The sequence below is a fragment of the Podarcis tiliguerta genome (assembly GCF_965153285.1).
Source record: "Podarcis tiliguerta genome assembly, chromosome: 6".
NCBI classification, from domain to species: Eukaryota; Metazoa; Chordata; class Lepidosauria; order Squamata; family Lacertidae; genus Podarcis; species Podarcis tiliguerta.
Genome location: NC_139539.1, coordinates 55,852,807 through 55,877,778, shown reverse-complemented (window position 1 = coordinate 55,877,778; position 24,972 = coordinate 55,852,807). Strand labels below are relative to the sequence as shown.

Genomic DNA, 24,972 nt, shown 5'->3' with positions numbered 1-24,972 from the left:
TATGTTGTGATGGACAGCGGGCCGCTTCCCCACCGCGCAAACTCGGCGCTCGTCTGGGCCCGGCGTGGGAAGGAAGCGGGTCGGGGGTTCGCCGTTGAGGGGACCGGCGGTGGCTCTCCCTGCCGATGACGCAGCCGGTGTAAGCGCCTCCAGTTCCCTCAAGGGCAGAAGAACAGCGTCACGCCTCGCAACGTGGCGACTAAGCCTGCCCTTTTCTCCAGGGCACACGCCGCTTTCGCAAACGGAGGGGCATTGCCATTGCACGGCGCTAGTTGCACTTGGAGCCCCCCAGCTCCGGGCGGTGTGCATGGTTCTCCCGCGTCCTCGTTTAACCCCCATAAGAACTACAACCACCACCACTACCACCTGCGATTAAAGCACCTTTGACTGTCCCCGCCGCAGTTCTCACGTTTTGCATGCGAAAGGTCTTGGTTTCACTCCTTCCCGTTTCCAGGTAGGGCATCGCTGCTGGAAGCTCTGGAGGGTGGCATCAGGGGCTGAGCTTGGTGGCCCCCCATGGCCCGGCTTGGTGTAGAGCAGCTTCCGTATGGGGGAGATCGAGGGGCGCTGAGCCTGCAGAGAGAGAGGCTCCTTGTTCATGGGCTGCCAATGATTTTGGTCACAAGCCAAAGTCCAAATAATTCAACTAGTTTCTTCTGCCCCTCATGTCATTATTTATTGCGTTTATATCCCCCCCCCCCCCAAGTATCTCAAGGCGGCATACACAGTTCTACTCATTTAATCCCCACAACAGCCCTCTAGGTAACAAAATTTTAAAAAGTCCTTCCAGTAGCACCTTAGAGACCAACTAAGTTCTTCAGAAGTGTGCATGCACACGAAAGCTCATACCAATAACAAACTTAGTTGGTCTCTAAGGTGCTACTGGAAGGATTTTTTTTTATTTTGTTTTGACTACGGCAGACCAACACGGCTACCTACCTGTAACTAGAACCTCTAAGGTAAATTAGGCTGAGAGGCAATGACAGGCCTACAGACATGTACACTACAGGGCATCATATCTTTCTCATTATTTATTTCATTTATACCCTATCCCTCTTCTAGGGCAGCCACTGTCTCCTCACAACAGCCCTGTAAGGTAGGTGGCAGGGAGGGTGATGGGGCCAAGATCACCCAGTGAGCTTTGTGAATAAGCAGGGATTTGAACCTGGTTCTCCCTTCCTGGTCACATTACCTTATACAAGGCCAGCCCACGCCACACACCTTTAGGTAGCTTTGCCTCTGACCTACCAAGCATGGTCAGAGGCAGCAGCACAACACAGGAATGGACCCGAATTTAAGCTATAGTCAGAACCACACAACTTCCTTTTCTTGATGTGCCACCGCCATCAATGTTTGCAACATTAATGGGACTGGTCAAATAATAACCCTCCCAGCATTGCTTAGTGAAAAACGGGACATAGAAAACTGCCTTACAAGTCAGAGCCATTGGTCCATCTAGCTCAATATTTTTTGCACTGAGCATCTCTCCAGTGTTCCAAACAAGGGACTTTCTCAGCTTACCTGTAAATACCAATGGCTGAACTTGGGATCATTTGCAAACAGCTCTTGTCCCTTCCTCACATTAACATTCTGACTAGAAATCTCAAGAACGACTTACCTTGTGTATATGTGCTAATGAAAATATTAATTGATTCTATCCATTTCCTGCCTTTTTGTTTAAAAAGCTGATAATGTTAATATGGAGTGTAACTGATCAAGGATGTAATTTATCAAGACTGTCCCTGGAAAATATGGGAAGTTGGCATATATTGTTAATGGTGCTTAATACGACTCCCAGAAACCTCCTGGCCTGTACATTTTGATCTTAAGAACTGGATGAAATGAAGGTCAGCATCCTGTTCTCACGGTGGCCAGCCAAATGTCTTTGGAAAGGACACGAGTGCCACAATACTCCTTGCTCATGTTTCCCAGCAAGTTCTATTTAGAAATATGCAGCCGATGATACTGGAGGTAGAACACAGCCATCATGATTAGTGGCAATCGATAGTCTTATCTTGCATGAGTTTGTCTAAACCTGTTTGTAAAGTTGGTGGCCATTACTGTACTCATTTTGATGTAAGGCAAGGTGCATAGACATCTGTAGGCACAACCCCCATATGGCTCTTAGCTAGTTTGTGAATGCATCCAGATTGGATTTTTTAATGTAAAGGTGTACATGTAAAACTGTTAGCCTCCCCTGATTATGTAACTTCAGAAGAGTCCAGCAAGATGGTTTTTCCTAAAACAACTACATTATACGAAAGGATGGCATACTGAATTCTGATCAGGTTTACAGAGGTTTAGCTCCTAAAACATACTGGGGACAGGATCCACAGCCTCAACATTTTCCCTGTTGGGACAACAGATTTTACATTCTCTTTGATGCCTTTGCTTCTGTAGAGAGTTGGAAGGAGGAAAAATGACCTGTTTAACCTGTTTCTGAGGGGTAGGACCTGCACCATCAATCCAAAGCAAAGTATGATGCTGTAGAAGGTTACAGTTGATTACATGTGTATATCATTTCCCATTAAAAAATCCTGAAGCAAAATAAATACTGTAGCAACATACAAAAACTTAAAAATAACAATATTCCAAAAATAGTTTAAAAACAAATATAGGTGTTATATTTAACAAGATTTATTTACTACTTGGTCATAACAAAATTTCTTAAGAGGTTTACAAGTAATATTAACATTATCAATAAAAAATGAAGTGCTTCCAAGCAAGGAATTCAGCTATAATGTGCTAAAATACATGTTGGTTGTGGTAGGGACAGATCATCTCCATCCAGCAGTTTGAAACTGAGTGTTATATTTTCTAGATAATGGATGATAGTGAAGATGACTGGCTGTCTCTCAAGCCCAAAGAGCCATTGCCATCCCAGTGCTGTGGTAGTGGCTGCAAACCTTGTATCTATGACACGTATCAGGACGAGCTGGAGCAGTGGGAAAAGGCCAAGGCAAAAAAAGACAGAAGCCTCCTGACAAGGAAGAAACAGCAAGTAGAAATCTTAAAATTATGTTAATATCCTCCCCCCTTGTAAATAGATCCCATTGATTTCAAATTGATCTACTGTATGTTCAGGTATATCTGTTTAGGCTGCAATCCTAACCCCACACACCTGGGAGTAAGCCCCACTGAATTAAGTAGGCCTTATTTCTGAGGAGACATGGTTAAGACATGGTTACTTTGCAGTTACTTTCCAAAACAGCATTTTGTCCTTTTTATATCTAATTAGAAGTTTAATATGAGTATGTTTCAAAAAGTTTATGTCTTTGACGTGTTTCTCTCTTGCCAGTCTCTTGAATGCAGAATTATTAGGAAAAGTGTTTTATAACACTCATCAAATTTCCCACTTTTTAATATTTGTAATTATAGTTTGCTACCATATTGTCTTCCCAATAAATCTTGCAAGTATTTTTGCTCCTATAAAAAGCAGTAAAATATGTAAGCTTAATTATCATTACATTTTAAATGCAAGAAAATATGTAGTAATTCATGCAGGAGAATACATTCCTTTCTAGCATCTCTCATATTGATGAACATCACAATTTACTCATAATTCAGTTTTATCCCATTGGGCTTTCTCCAATTCTGTTAACGCACCTCAAGCACCCAACAACTGAGGGCAAGCACAAATCTCTTTAAAATACGATGTATTACCTGAGAAAGGATGGTAGGAACTGAGGTGCCGATCCCATTGAGACTAAGCCCCATTGAATGCAATGGGTCCTACTTCAGCCTAAAAACGCATAGGGTTGTGAAATGCATGCTGGGAAAATGAGAACAAGGAAATGAAGAAACAAAGAGAAATGCTTTTTTTATTTGAAATGATAGATATTAGGGTTCAAGCCTGCTTGGAAGCCCTTTCCATTGGCCTGGAAGCCATTTTGATGTGCCAGGGCTAAGGCTGAGGCACATGCTCAGAGGTGCTTTTCTTTATTATTACTTGTTCCAAATCTGAAGTCTTGAGACTTCAATCAAATTCAGGGGCCACAGAATGAATGGCTCACGTGCCCTGAAAAAGATAAAACGTGTCTTGAACAAATTGGTAATGCAAAATTTGCTTCTAAAGATTGCCTGGAGGCCCGAATAAGCTATTCTCTTCACTGGATCTTTGTACTGTGAGAAGCTTCGCTCATGTAATTCTTGCAGACATGGAGCTGTTAAAAGCGCTGGAGTTTTGCAAAGGAAGAAAGACGGCAGCCCTAGTGGGAGGTCTAGAGAAAAATAAGAAATTGCTTTTGAGAGAGACTGCAAACTAAGGAGGAATGCCCACCAGTTCCTTGAGATAGGCAGAAAATTACCTCCTAGATGGCCTTCCATCATCTTTTGGGAGTGCTATTACTATTTCTGTGTGGACATACCTTTAGTTTCTCACCTTCCAAAATCATTATCAGCATATTGTTATGGTCATAATTGTAAAAAAGGCAAGCAGATTAAAATGGGGCTTCACAAATAATTACTTACTGAATTAACACTTTATTGAGACCAGATGTATTCAGTCTTTAAAATTTGTGTGTGTGGCAGGGTGTGTGTGTGTGTGTGTGTGTTTTGCAGTAACATGTTTCACCATGGCAGAATTCACTCACATTTTTTTAAGAAAAGAAAAGAGGGTGGCATTGCTTAACCTTGTAATTATTTATTGTTGCTTTTGCAGTGTAGTAATTCAGAACTAACTCCAGAAACGTTTTCAGCTTTCATCATAAGCTCTGTGGATCAGCTGACAGAGGACACCTACCAGTATAAATTTGAATTGCCTGGAAATAGCAGCCTAGGGTTGAGTTTGGGACAACATATTGTGCTAAGGTACTGTACCAAGTCTCTAGTTAAACAGGCCTCAGTATGTGATTTAACTTGCTTTTTGTTGTTGTTGAGCTACAAAGATTTCATGCCAAGTAAATCATAATTTCTGTGCTCCCAGATTGGCTCTGTTGAAAGAGCTTGTGAGCTCACTGAGCTTATTAACCTTGTTAATTTTATGGTATATGCCACCCTACACTTGCTTTTCCTTCCATTTTAGTTGTATTGGAGGCAGAAAAATTAAGTGTGGGTAAGAAAGCCAATTTGCAGAAACGGAAAAGGTGAAAAGCAAATGTGTATTGGAATGATCGTCACGTACCAACACATAGGGACAGTATATTAACTTTCCCCCCTGAGGAAGTTATGCCCATTGCAGTACAGAGCCACCTTTCATATTATTTATGTTATGAGTTACCTTTGTATCCCACCCTTCCTCTAAGATAGGCATGGCCAAACTCGTCTCCCCAGATGTTTTTGGGACTATGATTCCCATCATCCCTGACCACTGGTCCTGTTAGCTAGGGATGATGGGAGTTGTAGTCCCAAAACATTTGGAGGGCCGAGTTTGGCCATGCCTGCTCTAAGGTATGTGGGAACATTTTGCCCTCCCAGTAACTCTGTGAAATAAGTTACAGTGACTGATCAAAGTTGCCCAAGTGAACCTTATAACTGAGTGATGGTGCAGTCTCTAGATTCTGTGGTCCAATACCCTGACCATAATATCTTTCTTTTTAAAAAAATGTTTATTTGGCTTTTCAGATTATCACGTATCCAACCTACAACATAAAAACAAGATTCCAAAGAATCTCCTGGACTTCCCCCCCTCCCCTTTTTTGGAGGACCATAATATCACACTGAGCATCTATCCAAAATGCCTGATTCCCACTGAAAACAGATTAATAAAGCTGCTGTTGGCAACTGTTAGAGTTCACTATATATCCTCCCCATCACTGTAACAGCTAGATGCCTCACAAAACTTCATTAAGGATAATGTAGTATAGTTCTATAATTCCCTTACTTTGTGAGCAACATAGCTATATTGCACAAAATAGCTAGGCTGGCCATGTAGCTCATCTGGCCCCAGGAAAGGGAAAGATTGTTAAGGGAGGTGTGTGACAGAGAAATCTGAGGTTATTTCAATGCCTTGAATCTCTGTGATTTCACTGCAAAATGGGAGGGAATGATCTATTGTCTGGCTTGGCAAAGGACAGCCCATGGGGAAGGAGGAAGGATACCTGCAGTGCTTTTCAGGCAGCAGCCTTTGCTGAGAGAGCAGTACTTTGCTGACAGGAATTGTAAGGGATTCAGATCAGGGTTCCCTTCCTCTATCTTTCTTTCTTTCTCTCTCTCTCTTTTTTCCTTCCTCAGAGGACTAGTGAATGGTTTGGAGGTTCAGAGAGCCTATACTCCAATTACTCCTGTGAATGCTGAAGGGTACTTTGAAGTTTTAATAAAGGTAAATAGCGGCCTTTGTTCTATAGATTAACAGCTTGACGTAGGAATCATGTCATCTTCTAGGCCAGCTGAGTGCTTAGCTTTGTACTTTAATAACTAGAGGCCTGCAGTCAAAGATTTGGCTTGTTAGTCCTAATCAATATGTGGAATTCTGCCCCCCCCCCCACCTCGCTCTGAAGTAAAGACGGGGCTACTCATGCAGTGAGATGAGGTGGTAGACTGGGGTGATGGGATTCTGGGTAGTACCATTTCAGAAACTTCCTGCAAGTAAAAAAATGACATGTACTACATGTAGCACTGCCTTTTGAGGCACATTCAAGAGGGCTTTTCCTGTGGCAGCCTGCCACATATGGAACTCCCTGCTGCAAGAGATTAGGTTATCTTCCTCTCTGTTTGTGTTCTGCTGGCATTTTATGCCTTTTTTTAGAGAAACAACCATACCACGAGGCTTTGGTTCTGCTGTTGCTTAATTTAGTTTATTTATTGTTAGCTCTAGCTCTCCGTGCCTCCCTGTTTCATGACGCTGTGTTTAGACCTAGTTGGTTTTGGTATTTGTTTTAATAACATGTTATTTTACTGTTGTTGTTATTTTTATGGCTGTTTACACCTTGTTAACATCTTGGAGCAACTCCATTTCCAAAGTACAACTTTCCCTAATCCATAGTTTTCTACATGCAGTGAGCTTTCAACGCAAGGAAGAATCTTAAAATGCGTTCCCACCCTACCTCCCATCTGAATAGTTTCTGTCCATTTTACCCCGTCATTCTGCCGTATGTATAGACTGCACCCAAGTCAATCAAGTTGATAGCTCAACAGGCTTTACTTTATGGTTAAGCCAAGTTGTTCTTAGAGAAGGGCATCTACTTGGTGCATGTTGGGCTGCAGCATTTTGTCCTTGTGAAGGGTTTTGTGATGATGAGGTGGGGGAGTAAAAGGTTTGAGGATGGCTCATCTGTCATTTTGGACAATATGGAGCCATCTATACAGGATCCATCTTTGTGCCTATATTAGTAGTCATCTGTTACATTGCTATGGTATGTTACAGGCAGTGTAGCCAGAATGACCACAGCAGGAAACTGTAGTAACTACAGTACCTGCCATTCCATACTGTGATACAGCTGTAATGTTTTTTAGGATCAGTGTCAATCACTGCATAAGGCAATTCTCCTGAGTAAATTCAATGATTTCTCTATGGGATTAAGAGATTTATTGATTGCAGCCTTTGAGTCCTTATGTTCAGAAGGAATGTTGGCAGAGCCTAACAAGGATCAGTGCAAACATAAATAATTACGAGCCTAGGAATATCAAAATCATGTCTATCTTTTTAATCTGTCTTTACACCTTCTCAGGGGAAGATAGATTTCACTGTAAATCTCAAACCTCAAGCACTAGATCTTCCAGGCAGGTCACAGGGACCCATCATTTTGCCCTCTGCTCACCCTCCAGGAATGTGTGCTTTTCAGGGTTTTATCATTGATTGCGTGATAGTTTGAGCATGAATTATACTCCTTTTGAGGTGTGTATAGCTTTTATAAGACACTTGTGGGTGGATCATTTCACCATTATTGTGGCAATTGGAGGGGGAAATGCTACATTTGAGCTGCATTAATAGGTTACCTTTATAGGCTGACTGTGAAATTTTATATATACTTGCTTATTACACACAAGTTTTGCATTTCAATAATAGTAGTAATGATTGTAATAACACCTTCCCTTTATATAGAACCTTTCATCCCAAAAGGAACCATAGTTATTCTCTGGCAGTAACAAAAGAGATGGAACACCCATCGCAAAGCACCCATTTGTATAACTTGGCTTTGTAGATTGTAGTGTATTTCTCACTATTCAGGCAATTTTTGGAAGTACTATATTATTATTATTACTATGCAATCCAAGTGCTGTTCAGACACCCCTGTGTCCCATGATTATGGCGCTGCATTTGTGATACTACAGTTAAGTGCAAGTGAGTGGCGATTTTCTGCGCTTAACCCTCCCTTTGAGTGATTCTATAATGTTATGGTGTTTTTTGGTGTAAAACCTGGCATAGAGGTTTTCTCTTCAGGAGTTTCTCCTGCTCTTCTATTTACAAGGATTCATTACAAACCAGTTTGGTCATTTCCCCATTAGAACGAGGAAGGAACCTATTTGATTCTAAATACATTCTGTCTCCTGCAACCAATCTCTCGCCAAATGGGAAACGTGGTAACTGAAGTCTTCTCTCTCTTCACACCTTGAATTTAACATCCTCTTCTGCCTTCTTCTCACTATGGCTAGAGGTATACCAGCAACTCCACCCTGCCATGGCTCCTAAAGTTTTAACAGCAGCCTGGCGTGCAGACATTTATCAGCAATATCTCCTGAGATGAAGATACGTGATAAGAAAAGCTCCATCTGCTAAAAGGCAGTTGTAAAACCAGCAAAGACCACCTGTAGCAGCTTGAAGCGTAGCTGTCAACTTCTCCCTTTTCTTGCGAGGAATCCTATTCGGAATAAGGGAATTTCCCTTTAAAAAAGGGAAACGTTGGCAGCTATGCCTTGAAGGCTAACACATATATTGTGGCATAAGCTTTCATGGACTAGAGCCCACTGCAGTGGGTGAAGTTGACTTTAATCCATGAAATCTTATGCCATAATAAATTCTTAAGTCTTTAAGGTGCTGCAACACAGTGTGTTGCTTTTGCTGCAATAGCAGGGAATTTTTTTTCTGTGTGTCATGCCAGAGGCATAGGAGCAAAGTCTGTGTAAAGCTGGCCACCTTAAGCATAGCTATCTCTCTTCTTAGAATCATAGAATTAATTGTAGAGCTGGAAGGGACAACAAGGGTCATCTAGTCCAACCCCCTTCAACGCAAGAATCTTTTGTCCAGTGTGGGGATTGAACCCCTGACCCTGAGATTAAGAGTCTCATGCTCTACTGACTGAGCCAACTTGGTTCTTTCTTAGATGCAGATGCTTTTTACACTCATTATTATAGAGAAAGTATAAGGTCTGGTGCTGTGATCAGATTTTTGTGTGATACATTGTCTTAGCTTGAACTACTTTTACTCCAAAATCATAGATGAAGGAAGCATTAAACAGGCAGAATATACAAGTCCTGGAACAAATGACCAAAGAGGCATTGTGCATTTGAATTTCACTACTCAGAAAGCTCCCTTTTTCCTATAAATGCACAGAGTTCCACAATGAATAAATGATTGCGTGTGTTAGGTGCTATTTTGTGTATCTGTTAGTATCGGGTGCAAAGGCTATTTGCAGTCAGAGCAGGTTTTAAAATACCTGAGTGGTTTTATCTGCCACCCAGCTTAGTCAGCACAATCACAATACAAGCAATAGACAATCTTTATTTTGCATACACTTGAGCGAATTAACAAATAATGCTAGATTCGTAACTCATGGCCCAGATTAATTTAAATCTCTTTGTGCTAGACCTTTAATATATATTTTAAGCGATTTTAAAAATATTTTTTCTGTTCTAGTTTATGAAATTTTATTTGTAGAATATAAACGTGAGGTTTTCCTCTCAAAAATGTTTTTGTTTGTTTGTTTGTTTTGTGTTTTCTTTACAAGTGCTATGAAGATGGACTCATGTCACAATATGTAAAATCCTGGAAAGAAGGAGATTCGGTTTGTTGGAGAGGACCATTTGGAGGTTTTCCTTACTCAGCCAATCAAGTAAAGCCAGATATATATACTTACACACACACAACCCCCCTCTCAACCCCTTCACTACATAGCAATCACAGGGGAGTTAACAGCATAATATCTAAAAATGTAATATAAAATAAAATGGACAATACAATACCAATGAGATACAATCAGATGTAGGGCCATTATTACAAGTAGTCAAATACCAAATAGTTGTGTTCCTATTTTTGGTTTCAGGAAATGAGGGGGAAACCATTAGGGTTTAAGGATCAGGGTAGGGTTCTTCAGATTTTCACCACAGTGCTTCAGAGCTTTGACATGGATCTGTGTAGGATGCAATTTCTTTTAAAAAGAACAAGAGGAGAAAATATAGCAGATGATCAAGAATAGCAGTCGAGTCAGATTTAGTATAGTATAATTTTCTTTTATATTTGATAATTAAGGCTGTAATCCTAAATAGGACGCACTCCCCATTGAACAAAATAGAATTCCATCCCAAGTCAACATACTTAGAATTGTCCTGTTACTATTGCAAACCAAAAGAGACAGAAAAGATAAACGGTGATGTCTGTGTCCTTTCTGAGCACTGTCTTCCTACCATGTTTGTTTCATCCCCTCTTGAAGCTTCCTTCTCATCTGAATTTCAATACTGACCATGATTTAGCATGACATGCACTTTCTGGAACAAGCTCATATCTATTCAAAAAGTTCATTGGGACTTATTGCCAAGTAAAGCTTTCTCAGTTGATCACAGTGGATATGATTGCCAAAGGAGAAAAGATAATCCCCGAGTTACGCAGTGTTCACACTTTTTTTATAGGATGAAATGATGATTTGGCGCTGAAATTCAGTTTCTGTTGTAGTGTTTTTCCATTTCCAGTGACTCGGATGTATTTGGCATCTTCTGCTTCATTTTCAGTATGGAGAACTTCTCATGCTTGCTTCTGGTACTGGTCTAGCACCAATGCTTCCTATTCTTCAGTACATAACAGAGAATGAGGATGATGAAACATTTGTAACTCTAGTGGGCTGCTTCAGGAACTTTGAAAATATCTACATGAAGCCTCTTCTTCAAGAGCAATCTCGATTCTGGAACATAAGGGCATTTTATGTATTAAGCCAGGTAATATTCTAATAGGCAATTTTTCCTTCCCATGGGACAGTGTGACAACCTTCCCCTCAGTTGATGCATGAACCTTCATGCTATATGTATTGCAAGTGGTTCAGTCCTGCACTGAAAACCTTGTCAGGTCTAGCCTTCCTAGCTGGGAAAAGGACCATAGCTAGGTAGTAAAGCCCATGTTTGCATGTAGAGCCTTTTGCAGCGCAGCCCAAGAGCCGCATCCCCTCATGTACAGTGTTCCAGGGGCCATATGCCAGGGCTGAGTGGATCCGGAAGCGAAGGCAGGCAGAACAATGGATGTGACTCTTATCTTTGCACAGAAGGCTACATCCCGGCCAGACAAAAGCCAGAGGTCTCTACATCCCACTTCTTCTCCTTCCATCCAGGAGAGAAAAACGGGATTAATATAGCTCAAGGCTAATTTAGTATTGGCCCTATGTTTCTCTGAGATGATTTTAAAGTGTCTTATACTTTTGCCTCTTCAGGAGCATTCACTCGAAAATCTGCCTTGGAGCTTTCAAAAAAACACGCACCTTGGTCGAATAAACGAGGACGTGATTAAGGGTATGGTGAACACATGCAGAAGACAACCTTACGTATTGATATGCGGCTCTGTGACATTTAGTGAAGAGATGGAGAGATCTTTGAAAGCCATTGGTCTTAAAGAAGATTCTTATTTTATATTTTAACAGACTTTAAACAAACAAGGTATCTTTGCTACGAATAATCTTAATCTGCCTTTGGTCAGACTGGATTTTTAAAAAATGTTTAGCTGTGCCAATCCATCCAAATGTATGCCTTCTGGGTCCTAAGAGTTGGCTAAACAATCCTATGAATGAGCAGATACCACAGCTAGTGACAAAAGCCTGGTTCCACTTGCAGCCAGTTATTCTTGACTGTTTCCAGAAAGTAATTATGGGGAAGCCATTGCTCAGCACCATGGGAATTGTCCTGTGGCATCCCACAGAGCTCCATCTTGTCCCCCATGGCATTTAACATCAGTTTGAAGCTGCTGAGAGCTGTCATCAGGAGATTTGGAGAGAGATGTTATCAGTATGCAGGTGATGCTCAGCTCTATCTTTGTTCCATCTGAATCAGGAGAGCACCTCAGGACTCGCACTTAGAAGCAGTGATGGGTTGGATATGAACCAGTGCACTGAAGCTGAATCCCGAGTGCCCATCCCTAGGTGCCCAGGTGCCCTAGGCACAGCCCAGCAAGAGACTTGTCATATTTAAGCCCCACTGAGAGCAATAGCATGGAATTTAGTCATGACTTAAGTTTTGCTGAACTGTGGCCAGACTCCACTGCCCACCATTCAAGGTCAGAGGGCAGAATCTGCAGTACAATAAGGAACCAAAAAAAGAGAGCTTCAACTTCACTTTATAACAAAAGGCCTAAATTTGATCTATTTCAGAGCTGGGAGGATATTGATCTGCAGACCGAGGAAACCGGAAACCTTAGCCTGATCTAATTAATACACATAATGGAAAATTGCATTGGGTTTGTGTTGTTAGTCATAGAAGCCTCTTTGAGGGGGAAATACCCCATGATGTTCTACTTTTCTCAGCACAGAACTGAAAAATGAATACATCTACAAAGCTTTGCTTCCAGCGTAGGGAGGGGTCATAGCTTGGTGGTAGCTACATGCTCTGCATACACAAGTTCCCAGCACCAGTCTCTGGCATCTTCTCTTAAAAGGAGGAACAATGGTCTGCCTCAGTACCATGCAGATTTATGTTCATATGTGTACATAATGTTTGTATTTGTGGCTATGTTTTAGCCTGTAAAGAATTTACAGTCAAATAAGCTACTGAAAGCTGTTCCATGTTAAAAATCATGACCAATCTACGCAGTGCTCAGAAATATAGCACACTACTCCCATCATTTCTTGTGGCATTTAAAATGCTTCCGTAATATGTAAAAATGTCTTCATATACTGTGCAATTCAATTTATCTAAATAGCCTCAGGAGCACAGAAAACATTTGAGTAATCAGACAGCAGATAAAAGAGGATATCATTTCCATAAGGTTACACTGATGTGGAGTCACAAGAGAGATGGGTGAACTCAAAACTGAATTAGTAGTATCTGAAGGTGGGAGAATAGGGAGAGGTTCCGCTGTATATAGAAAAATGTAACGCTTTAGCTATGTCACCTTGATTCTTTCCAAATAGTCCTGAATCTTTGGGGAATAATATGATAAGAATCAAGATAATCAATTGCTCCTCTTTATTTCTCTGTTCATTTGGAGAACTTGAATCGTACAGCCTGACTCTATCCTCTGGCAAGACTGCTTGAACAGGACAGGATGGTATCTCACTCTACTTGCGCTAGTGCAAAACAGTCACTTAATGGTTGTAGCCTGTTAACTAAATCCCTACTCAGGTGTCCCTACTAAATTGTACAATTTGGCATCTCAATGATTGGTATTATTAATTGTATTATAATTTGGCATTGTTATAATGAGGTTGTTATTGGATTGGATTGTTGTAATGGAAGACTAATAAAAATCATTATCAAACATATGGAAGGTGGCGCAAGGTTGTTTTCTCCTGCTCCACAGGGTAGGACTCGAACCAGTGGCTTCAAGTTACAAGAAAGGAGATTCCGACTAAACATCTGGAAAAGCTTTCTGACAGGAAGAGCTGTTAGACATTGGAATGGACTCCCTTGGGAGGCTGTGGACTCTCCTTCCTTGGAGGTTTTTAAGCAGAGGTTGGGTGGCCACCTGCCATGGATGCTTTAGTTGAGATTCCTGCATTGCAAGGGGTTGGACTAGATGACCCTCAAGATCCCTTCCAACTCTACAATTCTATTATTCTATGACATGTATGCATCTACATTTAACAGGGAAAAGAACATTGTCGTTATCACTGAAATCCCCTATCCCCTGTGCTTGCTGCTTGCTAAAATTTTAGGAGACAGGAGATGCAATCTCAGAGCCATCCTTGTCAGTTCTTCCCTTGCTTAAGCACTGGAGGTATTTTTTTGGTACAGTATAATGTTATGCTTCATGGAGGCATTAAGCAGCTGTTTGGGACTCTGTTGTGGGAATGTCACATAATTCTTCTAGCTTTGCTTCTGTGTTGATTTAATAATAGTTATGGGTAGATAGTCATTAGCTTGTGTTGGCACAAGCAGTGGTAAGCATTTAGGTACACTATAGGATTTTGTTGTAAGAAATAGAAACTTGTCTATCAAATGTTGTGTTTTTGCACTACATAATATGTGAGATAGCAGTAGTTATTCTCGAATGACTCAGACTGCCATTCTAAATACATCTGCTGGAGAGTAAGTCCCACTGAATTTAGATTGACTTCTGAGTAAACATGTTTCAGATTTCGCTGTCAAAGAAACGATACTGACTTGAGTTCTTTGACACACAAGATTGTGTTTAGCTTTAAATTCATAGAATTAGATGTGTCATTTCCATTATGTTTTTAACTGAATGGGACTATTAATAAGTTAGTCAAACATGCCTAAAAAGCTGCTTCTTCTTTTTTTAGTCATACAGGAAAGATATGAAAGGTATAATTTTTTCAGCAGTCAGTCAAAAGTATATGGCATGCACCGAAACAACAAAAATGAGTATTTGATTTCCATACTGTTAAGGAAGTGAATTTGTCTGAACAGGGACCCCAGAGACACTGGCTTATCACCACTGTATCAGTAGTGTCATCTCTGTCTTTGCTGCCAGTGACAACATTGACAATTAGCTTATACTGTGGATGGGCAAACTTCTTAAAATGTGTCTTATTTCATCACTCAAGGTTGTGATGAGAATGACACATTTTACTGGTTCATAAGTGACACGAGCAAATTCTGCTGGTAAACACTCCCTGCTTGAGCTCTCCTGTGCAGGTGAATCAGAAATCTGTAACTAGAGGTACTTCCAGACTCTCACTATTTTGGGGTGGAATTCAATCAAGTACAGGCAAATGCAGGTGACACATTGGTAGTTGACTCACTGAGGGAGTTGGGTATGTTTTTAGCCTGGTAGAGAGGATACTGAGAGAAGATATGATAGCCATCTTCAAATATCTAAAGGGCTGTCACATGGAAGACGGAGCAAACTTGTTTTCTCCCGCTCCGGAGGCTAGAAGCTGAACCAATGAATTCAAGTTACAAGAAAGGGCATTCCGACTGAACATCAGGAATAAATTTCTGACAGTAAAAGCTGCTTGACAGTGGAACAGACTCCCTAGGGAAGTGGTGGACTCTCCTTCCTTCCAGGTTTTAAAGCAGAGGTTGGATGGTCGTCTTCCATGTAGTCTTTAATTGAGATTCTTGCATTGCAGGTGGTTGAACTAGTTGATTCTCAGGGTCCCTTCCAACTCTACAGTTCTGTGATACTTCGCCAGAAAAAAATCATGGTCGAAGCAGCTTATAACAAAACCGCAAAACATCCCAAGATCAACCATCGCAAGAGCAGGATTAGTAAAATGACAACATAACAGCAAATATAGCATACAAAAAAACCAACTTCTCTGTGCTGTATATAACAACGTTACATCAACAGCATTAGAAATAACCAGGGAGCTTGAGAGTTTCACCTTGGTCCTAGAAATGCTTCTCCCATGCAGTTCCTCCTGCAGCAGCTTATAAGGCTTCTAAAGGCTGAGGTAGCTGGAAATGCTCCTTCCATGATGTTGCTCACAGTCCTTGACTAGAAGGCCTTGTGCAACAAATCCACTTCGCCCCAGAAAATAGACGTTTTTCAATAAGGAACATGATGCGAAAATGCAATCGAACCTAAGAGAGAACACCTGCTTTGATGCAATGTCATCTAACCTCCCAGCAAACAAATGAATGCTCAATCGATTTTTTTTAAAGCACACCTGGAAGCACCCCAAAAGGCAGGGATGGGTAACAACCCTGCTTTGTTTGACAGGCTTGTCTTGCATTGGCTACGGCAGGTCTATGACAGGTCTTTAACTGGAATTAAAGCCTATTTCGATGAAAGACACGCTGTGTTACATACAGTGGCAGCTGGCGGGGATCTATCTGAAAAGCCATTGCCCCCAGTATACTGGTGCTCCTCACAAATCACAGTCCTGCCGTTCCTCTACAGCAGGAAATTACATTTAATTTGAATTTGTTGACCCTCCTAGATAGAGGGTCCATGGGGTCACGAAGAGTCGGACACGACTAAACGACTAAACAACAACAAAAGATAGAGGGAAGGTGAGCTCATCTAGTTGCAGAAGCCTACACAGGCTTCCTGTTCCATGCTGAAACCCCCACACGCTGTACCTTCTATGTGGATCAGGCCATGTTTTTCAGGTAGATGGAAGATATGCTTACCTAATACTTGAAAACTGGAGTGAGAAGCTGTCCATGTCAGGTCTTAAGGAGAATGCATCAGCTCTTCTACTTGGTTGCTAAGAAGTGAAGGTAGGGGAACATATGCTTAGATTTCATAGCAACCTCTATATTCTTGCAGAGCTCTGTGTTTTTTATGGCTGCATGACTAGCAGACATTTAGTAGGTATATTTGTGTGCCTGGAAAAGCATCACTTGCTGAATTTGTGCTTTCCATGCAGCAATTAAAGACCCTAAAACCCTTCTGGGCAAAGAGGTCAAAGCAATGGTGAGGAGTTTAAGAAGCGGGATGCGATTCTCTGGTAGAGAATGATGAGGATTGCTGGGGTCACTCTGGAGAGAGAGGTAGTTGAGAAAGCTACAAGTGGATCACAGGTGGGATCTGGCCTGAAGAAAAGCCAAAAGAAGGCTTAGGGAGGGGGAGAATAGCCAGTTGGGAAAACCAACTGTGATTCAGATTCACAGCCAAGCACTCAGCCCCTCCACAGGTGATCTGAAAAAAAGAGAGGCCAGAGACAATATATAGATAAGGCCAGAAACCAGGAGGCTCTAATACCCTTAACAAGTGATAAACGCATCAGTGGGACTTTTACACTTTTAGTTAGTAGCTTCCATATATTAATCAAAAACAGTATGCTCAGTGCATCGGATGATTCTAAGCTTTTAGATATCTCCCAGACAATTGTAAGGATGATGCCAGATGACATACTTTAAAAAAAACAAATGTCTGTTTGGGGGGCTGTGGGAGGAGAGAAGCTGAGTTAGGGGTTGCTAAAACATATGAACAGACTTTCGAAATTCCCTTTCTGCCCTCCCCATTTTCATTCTTCTTTATTCCACCAAGGTGTAGAGGCTGAAGTAGACACCTTCCTTGCAATGGTGCCCCGGTAGTTCCTCTGCGTGACCCCCCCCTTTTCTTTTCCTTTCCTTTCCTTCCCTCCCCCTCCATCTCCATCTGACTGACAAATGACAATTCTGCCATTTCAGACACAGCTTGTGCAGCACAGGCACCAGGTCACGAGAGGGTGAAATGTGTCACAAGGCTGAAATACGATGTCTCCTGGGCTCAGGTCACAGCTGGCGCCTCTTTGCAGTCCTTCTGCCCCCCCTCCTGGCTAAGCAAAGCCATTGTGTCCATTGTGTGCACGGCAAATGGCAAAACGGGGGTGGGGGGGTGGGTGGCGCGGGCTGCGAAACAAGCCAGAAAGGAATGAAGAAAAACCAGGCAAATAGAATTGAGTCCTTCACTGAGAGAGGCTGGGGCAAGGGATCCCATTGCTGCATGCCCAATTTCCTCAGAAGAATGCAGGGTCAAAAATGGAATGCTATAAAATGGTATCGAATGACTGCAAGGCTTCAGTCAGTCAAAACTGATTGCTTAAAAGTAAGGCAATTGAACTTAACTGCAATTAAAAATCACAACCCCAATTGCTGTATTATTCCTTGGTTAACGGTGTCAATAAGGAGGACGAATAGGACTCAGAACTAACTAATGTGCTCTAAGCAACTACATGCAGTACCTGCCACTCTTTCGAACACATTCTGCCATCTATGCACATTCATGCTACAGTCACACATCAGGAAGAAGCACAACTTGGTGTGGCTGGATACCACAATATTATGGCAAGAAACAACTTCTTAGCTTACATGCAAGTGTTTCCAAGTATAAAATGAGGTTCCCATTCACAAAAACAAACCTGTACTGAGTTGAGCAGAGTTGTGCAGCTTCTGACATGTGCTGAGTGGGTATCGGCTCATTTCAGTAGACAAGCGGCTTGCAGCGCAGCGTACAGACAATGCCTCGTAAAGCACAATGCAGCAAATACAGATGGATTTCTGAATTCAGTTTGTTCTGAAGTAATCCACTGGCCATTACAGAAAATGCCAAGCACTGTGGAGATGCAATAAAACTATACTGTATTCACCATGATTGTATCCATTGGCATTATGCATGGTAGCCCAGAGAGTGGCCAGCAACATCCTGAGAGAGTTTTGTTTTTTAGTTTTTAGGGTTTTTAAAAAAATATATATTAAAGTTTTCTTGGTTTACAAAGGTACGCGCAATGTCTCTTTTTTCAAGTTACATTTTCCATAGGTCAGTTTCATTTGTTGAGACATTAGGGTTACATTAAGAAGAAAAAAGGGGAGAAGAGGTAGAGGGGGCCATGGTGGGCGGGGGTGGGGTCGGGAGGCAATATTTCTATTTTGCTTAATGAATGTGTAGGTTTTTGTGTCAGCGTTGTTTGTGCAGGTTCTCTTTGCTATTCGCTTGTGTTCCTTTGGTGGTGAGAGAAATCGTGGTTGCTTGTTTGTGATTAGCTGTGTTGAACTTTGTTTTCGTGTGTGAGTGGGATGGGTGGGTGTGTTTGAATCAGGTTAGCCATATTGATTCATATGCTGTTGGTGGATTCTTGTCGTTGTCCTGAGAGAGTTGATAATAGAATTGGTGTGCACTTTTGCTGAGTCCTGCTGAGCATTCCCTGAGTCTGGAGGCTGTACCATGGAGCTCTGTAATGCTCATTCAGATATACTTATACTGATCATAATAGTGTGATGTTGATTTCCACCCATAGTGTCAAACTGTGGAGATGTGGATTCAAATCCCCATTTGCCCTCTTATTACCTTGTAAACCGCCTGAGACCTGCGGGTTTAGGGCAGTATACAAATTTTAATAATAATAATAATAATAATAACAATAACAACAACAACCATCACCACCATGCAGCACAGAGAGTGGAGTGTCTTCTTGTTTTAACCCAGCTTGAAGAAGAAGACCCTACCTCCACACACACAGTGTCCCCCCAAAGTACTCTGGGAAAGCACAAAATGGAGGGTGATACAATTGATACCTGAGGATAAGTTGGGGAAAATCATGTAAACACTGTGCAGTACTTCAGATGGAAATCACACACCATTTCACTTCATATTTTCATTTTGCGAGAACTGCCTCCAACAAACATGGCTTGTGACTTGTCTACAAGGTCAAATAAGCGAGTGGCCATGTTAGGAATAGACCCCAGATTTCTTTTCACAACTGCTTGGTGTTTTTAACCACAAGCCTGAAAGGGTAAAAAAAGGCAGAGGGAGTTTAGATAGAATGTCATTACTCGAGTTGGAATTTGTCCCGGACACTGTGGTTAACACTTCATCTAATGCTGGAGAGGTTTTTTTTTATAATTGGTCCTCAGGGCTTTGTAACAGTTCCCTGTTTGCTTAAGTAAACGGAGTAGTCATCCCTTTAATACACTGTGCGGACGCGACAGGAGCTATTCCACATTAGTCTTCATTAGGTGGACAGCACTGGCTAGGCTGTGAAATGCTGGTAGTTGACCACAACCTCCTGTAGAAAGCACCTTTTACCCCAGTGTTAAGCTTTATGCATTTTGCATGAGCACTTAACACCAGAAAACACTGGATGTCACTGAACCATAAATGTTAATGCTCAGTTTCCATCCGGCGCAACTCACACGCCCAACAGTTGGCTGGGAAAGGGTGGAGGGGTCTAAAGCTAGCTTTATTGATTCCTCCACTGAGTAATAGATTTAATTCTAGGACTAATAGGGTTAGCAAAGACAAGTTTCAGTGGGCCAGATGAGGTGTGGTGTTGTTGTTTTTTAAAAAAGCTCACCATCTTTCCTTAAGGAATTTCTCCTTGGAAAAGAAGCTTTTCCAGACATGAATGGAGAAAGACTCACATGTCGTAATTATTTGCATTAATTGAGATCGGGAGCTGTGAAACACCGCATTGGGCTTCTATGAAGCTTAAGTTATAAGGAAGACAAGTTTCCTGCATTTCTAATAGTTGCATAACTGAGAATTTCATCATCAGCAATAAAACTTCTAATAAATATCTTTTTTTTTTTAAAAAAAGAGAGAATTTCATCAGGTACAGCTTTTTAAAATTTATTTATTAATTAAACAAAATAGTTATAATTATTAAATAAAATATTATTATCAAATAAAATATTGTTTATTAAGTAAAATTTGTTTATTAAATTTATAAAATAAATAAATACAGCTTGCATGCCATTCAACTTTTAATGTTTCAGAAGCCATGCCGCCTTTTACATCTAATTTGGAGGCCAAATCAGAGTCCAAAACATTTATTCTTCTATGGGCCGGAAGCCATTTGATAATGCTTTATGCTCTTAACAAATACTAAATAAGTATTTTAAATGTTTGCTTATCATATTCTTATTCCACTCGGGCACCAGGCCCGTTGGCAGACCAACTCTGTGTTACAAAGATGTCTGCAAGCATGACATGAAGGCTGGCAACATCAAGCCTGCCATGTGAGAATCCCTTGCAGACGACCACAGCACCTGGAACAGTCAAGTCATGCATCCACAGCCATGACCAGAGGAGGAAATATCCTATGCATATTGACTGGGAGGCAGTGCTATTTTTCTAGAAAAAGAGGTGCTGGAACTCACCATGAAATCCTCTCTCTTTCTCTTAGATATGGTTACCAGATTTTTTCCAATGAATCCGGGGACACTTCCTCCCCCCCCCCCCCGAAACTGAGTAGCAACAGGGAGTCAGAAGTGGAGATGGTGAGGCAAAAGACCCTGGGCCCAAGCACACATGCATATTGTATAAAGGTGCAAAGCCCTTCTTTCGCACCCTGTGAAACATAAATGCACAGAGTTTTTTAAAAACTGGACAATGGCGCGCTGCACGCCCCTGACTCCTGAGCCTCCCCCATCTCCTGCCCCCTTCCTCCTCTGTTTTGACTGATCAGGGGAGGCTTGGGAGTCACAGGCGGGCGGCTGTTGCCCAGTTTAAAAAAAACAACAACAACTGCACATTTATGTTTCTTTTTTTTTTATAAGTACAGTGGTGCCTCGTAAGACGAAATTAATTCGTTCCGCGAGTCTCTTCGTCTAGCGGTTTTTTCATCTTGCGAAGCAACCCTATTAGCGGCTTAGCGGATTAGCGCTATTAGCGGTTTAGCGGCTATTAGCGGCTATTAAAGGCTTAAGGGATTAGCGGATTAGCTGCTAAAAGGTTATTAGCGGTTTAGCGGCTTAGAAAAAGGGGGTGGGGAGCGAAAAAAAATCTCAAGACTCGCAAGACATTTTCGTCTTGCGAAGCAAGCCCATAGGGAAATTTGTCCTGCGAAGCGCATCGAAAAACGGAAAACCCTTTCGTCTAGCGGGTTTTCCGTCTTGCGAGGCATTCGTCTTGCGGGGCACCACTGTAATTTTTATTAATTTACAACAAAAACAAATCACACAATAATTTCACATCCAATTTTCACAAGATCTTTCTTTTCTGGATTTCCTTCAGCTTTTCCGTAAATCTTTCGTAGTCATTATTAATTTACGCATTTCTTAAGCTTGTATTGTCATTATTGCACATTTATGTTTCACAGGGTGCAAAAGAAGGGCTTTGCACCTTGCCTGGCAGAGAAACCACGCACCTTGTGCCCCTCCTGGGCAGTGCCCGCCCGCCCGTGACTCCTGAGCCTCCCCCGATCTGTCAAAACAAAGGAGGAAGGGGGCAGGAAATCTGCACCGCCGGACGTCCCTGGTTCCCCTTCAGCAGTGGTGGCAGCAGCAAGCAGCTCCTGAAGCCAGCCAGAGCCAACTGCACTACCAGGCTGGCTCTGGGCTGCTGAGGCTGCCACTGCCACGTTTCCCGGGGACAGATTTGCGAATCCGGGGACTGTCCCCAGGAACCGGGGACGTCTGGTAACCCTTATCTTAGAACAGCAATGATGTCTACCTGAGAGGTGCCAGAACTGAGTTCTGGCGAGTTCCCCCTGAAAAAAGCCCTAGTTAGAGGTAAGTCTTATTGTGCTCATTTAGGCTTACTCCCAAGAAAGTGTGCAAAGGACTGTAGTCTCAGCCACTATGATACACCAGCTCACATGGTGGTAACTGTACCCCCATTTACTTGCTGAGGCAGCAGGCCATAACATTTGTCCTTCGAAATCAACCCTGCCAGCTTTGAGTAACTTAGCATGCCCATGAGGTGTTTTGCAAAGGAGCAATTTTTGCATCACTATGGTATGGGGTCCTGCAGTTATTAATAATTTCTTACCACAAAGGAGCAAAAGAAAACCCTCCATATACTTTTATCAAGTGTGTGTAAGAGAACATCTCTCTCTCTCTGTGTTTCTTTTTCATAGAATTTCTAGAATATGTATGACTTTGAACTCATTCTGTTGCATAAAAATGAGAATCGTTTGGTTCAGGAAGCGAGCGAGAGGAGACGAACTAAATATTATTATTGTTATCATTGCCCATAAAATAAATCTAGTCACTTAGTGACCTTGGCACGAGGTGTTTCCTGGGAATTGATGACTGATTGGTGTTAATGGCCCTCAGCTGCACCTCAGGCCATCAGCTCCTCCCAGCTGGTCATTAATCCACAGGAAATGTCTCAGGTATCGATCCTTATAGCATAATTAATAAATGCAACGTGTCTTATGGTCTTAGATTTAGAGATGGACCTTTCTTTTTCTGCTGCTTTGAAGGTGACATTTTTACCTCCAGCCTCTCTGGAAGTATTTCCTTTGAAAGCTTTTGTTTCATTTTGTCTCTCAGAATTCATCTCTGCGAGGAGGCAGTAGAGAATTTCACCCTTAGTCAGGGAAGAAGAGAACAGAGTGGTGTGTGCGTGTGCACACACAGGAAACTTAAATACCTATTTAAATTGGAAGCACACACCAAACAATCAGATCTGTGTGGCTGACATGCACATTAACACCCTGGTGTGCACATAACCTTAGTCTCATGGTTTGTAATTAAGTGCTACTCAGAGTAAACCCATTTAAATCAATGTAACTAAGTTGACAATATTCATTCATTTCAATGGGTCTGCTCTCAGTAGGACTAGCATTGGAATTAACCCATTATGCATAAGAGTATGCCAGCATCACCTACCCATCCTATGGTTATTGTTATGCCATCTTATGTTTTGATGGGTCGGCTACTAACATCCATATCTTCACCCTTTGGCTAGCCCCTTAGCAACAACCCCCCCCCAATACAGAGATAGGACAACATCATTGCTCTCTAGATTCCTTTCTCCTCTCCTGTTGGACAACATTTAGAGTTCTGCTGGCTGTAGAGGAGAATGGCCTACAGTGGATACTCTCCTCAAATCACCACAGCTTATTGAAAATATTGTAGTTCAGTCGTACTCATTGTTACTCAGAAATAGGTCCCCCTGTGTTTACTGGTACTTACTTTTGGATTAAATATATATAGGACTGCAGATTACTTTTATATTTGTTTTAGATTCAAATGATTTTTTGAAATTGCCTTCCTGTTTCCTCCTGGATAGCATATGCTCTCCTACTGCATCAATGCAGAAAACCTTGTGCAAGAACTCCAAAGGCCATCATTTGTACGCAGTGTTTTTCTATAAGTAGTGACTGGACCAAGTTAAATCCAACATAAGTTAGGGATTCATCAAAGCACTGCTACTCTTGTGTTGTTGTTTTTCAGGGGTGGTCCCACAAATCCTCTAAACATTTAGCCCAAAGCTACACTGTAGAGCCCGAGTATTCCAAAGATGTAAATTTTAAATCACGTCAATCAGTCAAATGCAAGTCTTTTCCCGGTTGAGCAGAACAACTTGAATCTTACCCTAAATCTTGAATGAACACTGTATTAATCATGGTACAGTAAATGCAACAATACATTTGGGGTAGAGGAAAACAGTAAATGTTACAGGTTAACACTCACGGCAAAAGGCTGAGGTCTCCATCTTAGCTGAAGCTAGTTGTGTTTAAGTACAGTTGAAATCAATGGGTTTTACTGTATTTTTCGCCCCATAGGACGCACTTTTTCCCCTCCAAAAATGAAGGGGAAATGTGTGTGTGTCCTATGGGGCGAATGCAGGCATTCGCTGAAGCCTGGAGAGCGAGAGGGGTCGGTGCGCACCAACCCATCTCGCTCTCCAGGCTTCACACAGATCTCCGCAAGCTGTGGGAGCCTGCGCCGGGCTCCTGCGGCTTGCGGAGAGTTGCCTGCATCCCGAAGGCTGGGCGCACTGAGCTCAGCACGCCCAGACTTTGCACGGCTCTCCACAAGGCGCGGGAGCCCAGCACTGGGCTCCCACGGCTAGCGGAGAGTTGCCTGTTCTAGGGGCTGGGGTTGGGGGAAGCTCGGGCTTCCCCTGCCCCAGCCCCGCACCTGGGGGGGGGGAATAAATCCCCCCCCTTTATTTCCCTCCCAAAAAACTAGGTGCGCCTTATGGAACGGTGCGTCCTATAGGGCGAAAAATACAGTAAATTAACCGTTAATATGTAATTGAGGCTTAAGCATAAACTAAATTTAGTTAGCTCAATTAGGGTCTGATTATCTAAAAATCCTTATGCCTACACAGTGAGTCTACACTCCTTCTTCTAGATAGTTTCTTTTAAAATGCTCCCAACTTACAGTTAATTAAAGAAGAGAAGGCTGTCAAACCGAAACATTTCCTTGGTAGTGCCTCTTAAAGATGGTGTGAGCACTTTGGAAAAGTAGATGTTAAATATTGATCAGTGCTGCATGTATTTCACATGAGTCCTTCCAGCATGTACAAACAGGTTGCTGTCACTCTACCAGCTATTTATTTTGACTTCAATGTTGATTTATCCCGCTCTCCATAAATCCAGAGGTAAATAAGAC

At 42.0% G+C, this 24,972-nt stretch overlaps 1 protein-coding gene and 1 pseudogene across 2 annotated transcripts; one reads left to right on the top strand and one right to left on the bottom strand.

The window, feature by feature from the left end:
* Positions 1-16: 16 nt before the first annotated feature.
* On the top strand, positions 17-13,546 carry CYB5RL (cytochrome b5 reductase like). Its single transcript, XM_083448207.1, has 7 exons — positions 17-454; positions 2,822-3,001; positions 4,661-4,809; positions 6,172-6,259; positions 9,825-9,929; positions 10,822-11,025; positions 11,511-13,546. Exons 2-7 carry the CDS (start codon positions 2,825-2,827, stop codon positions 11,712-11,714), a joined length of 927 nt encoding a protein of 308 aa, XP_083304333.1. The 5' UTR covers positions 17-454; positions 2,822-2,824; the 3' UTR covers positions 11,715-13,546.
* A 40-nt stretch (positions 13,547-13,586) lies between these two features.
* On the bottom strand, positions 13,587-22,906 carry LOC310680272 (dynein light chain Tctex-type 5-like; annotated as a pseudogene). The gene is made up of 2 exons: positions 22,775-22,906; positions 13,587-14,905 (listed from the first exon to the last, which is right to left on the bottom strand). The product of its transcript is annotated as a dynein light chain Tctex-type 5-like (transcript).
* Between the last annotated feature and the right edge of the window lie 2,066 nt (positions 22,907-24,972).

What these genes read in the sequence shown, in the direction of transcription:
- CYB5RL (XM_083448207.1), top strand. Translation starts at nt 2,825, where the DNA reads ATGGATGATAGTGAAGATGACTGGCTGTCTCTCAAGCCCAAAGAGCCA. An exon ending in TGACAAGGAAGAAACAGCAA is followed by an intron (nt 3,002 to 4,660) that starts GTAGAAATCTTA and finishes TTGCTTTTGCAG; the next exon opens with TGTAGTAATTCAGAACTAAC. An exon ending in GGACAACATATTGTGCTAAG is followed by an intron (nt 4,810 to 6,171) that starts GTACTGTACCAA and finishes TTCCTTCCTCAG; the next exon opens with AGGACTAGTGAATGGTTTGG.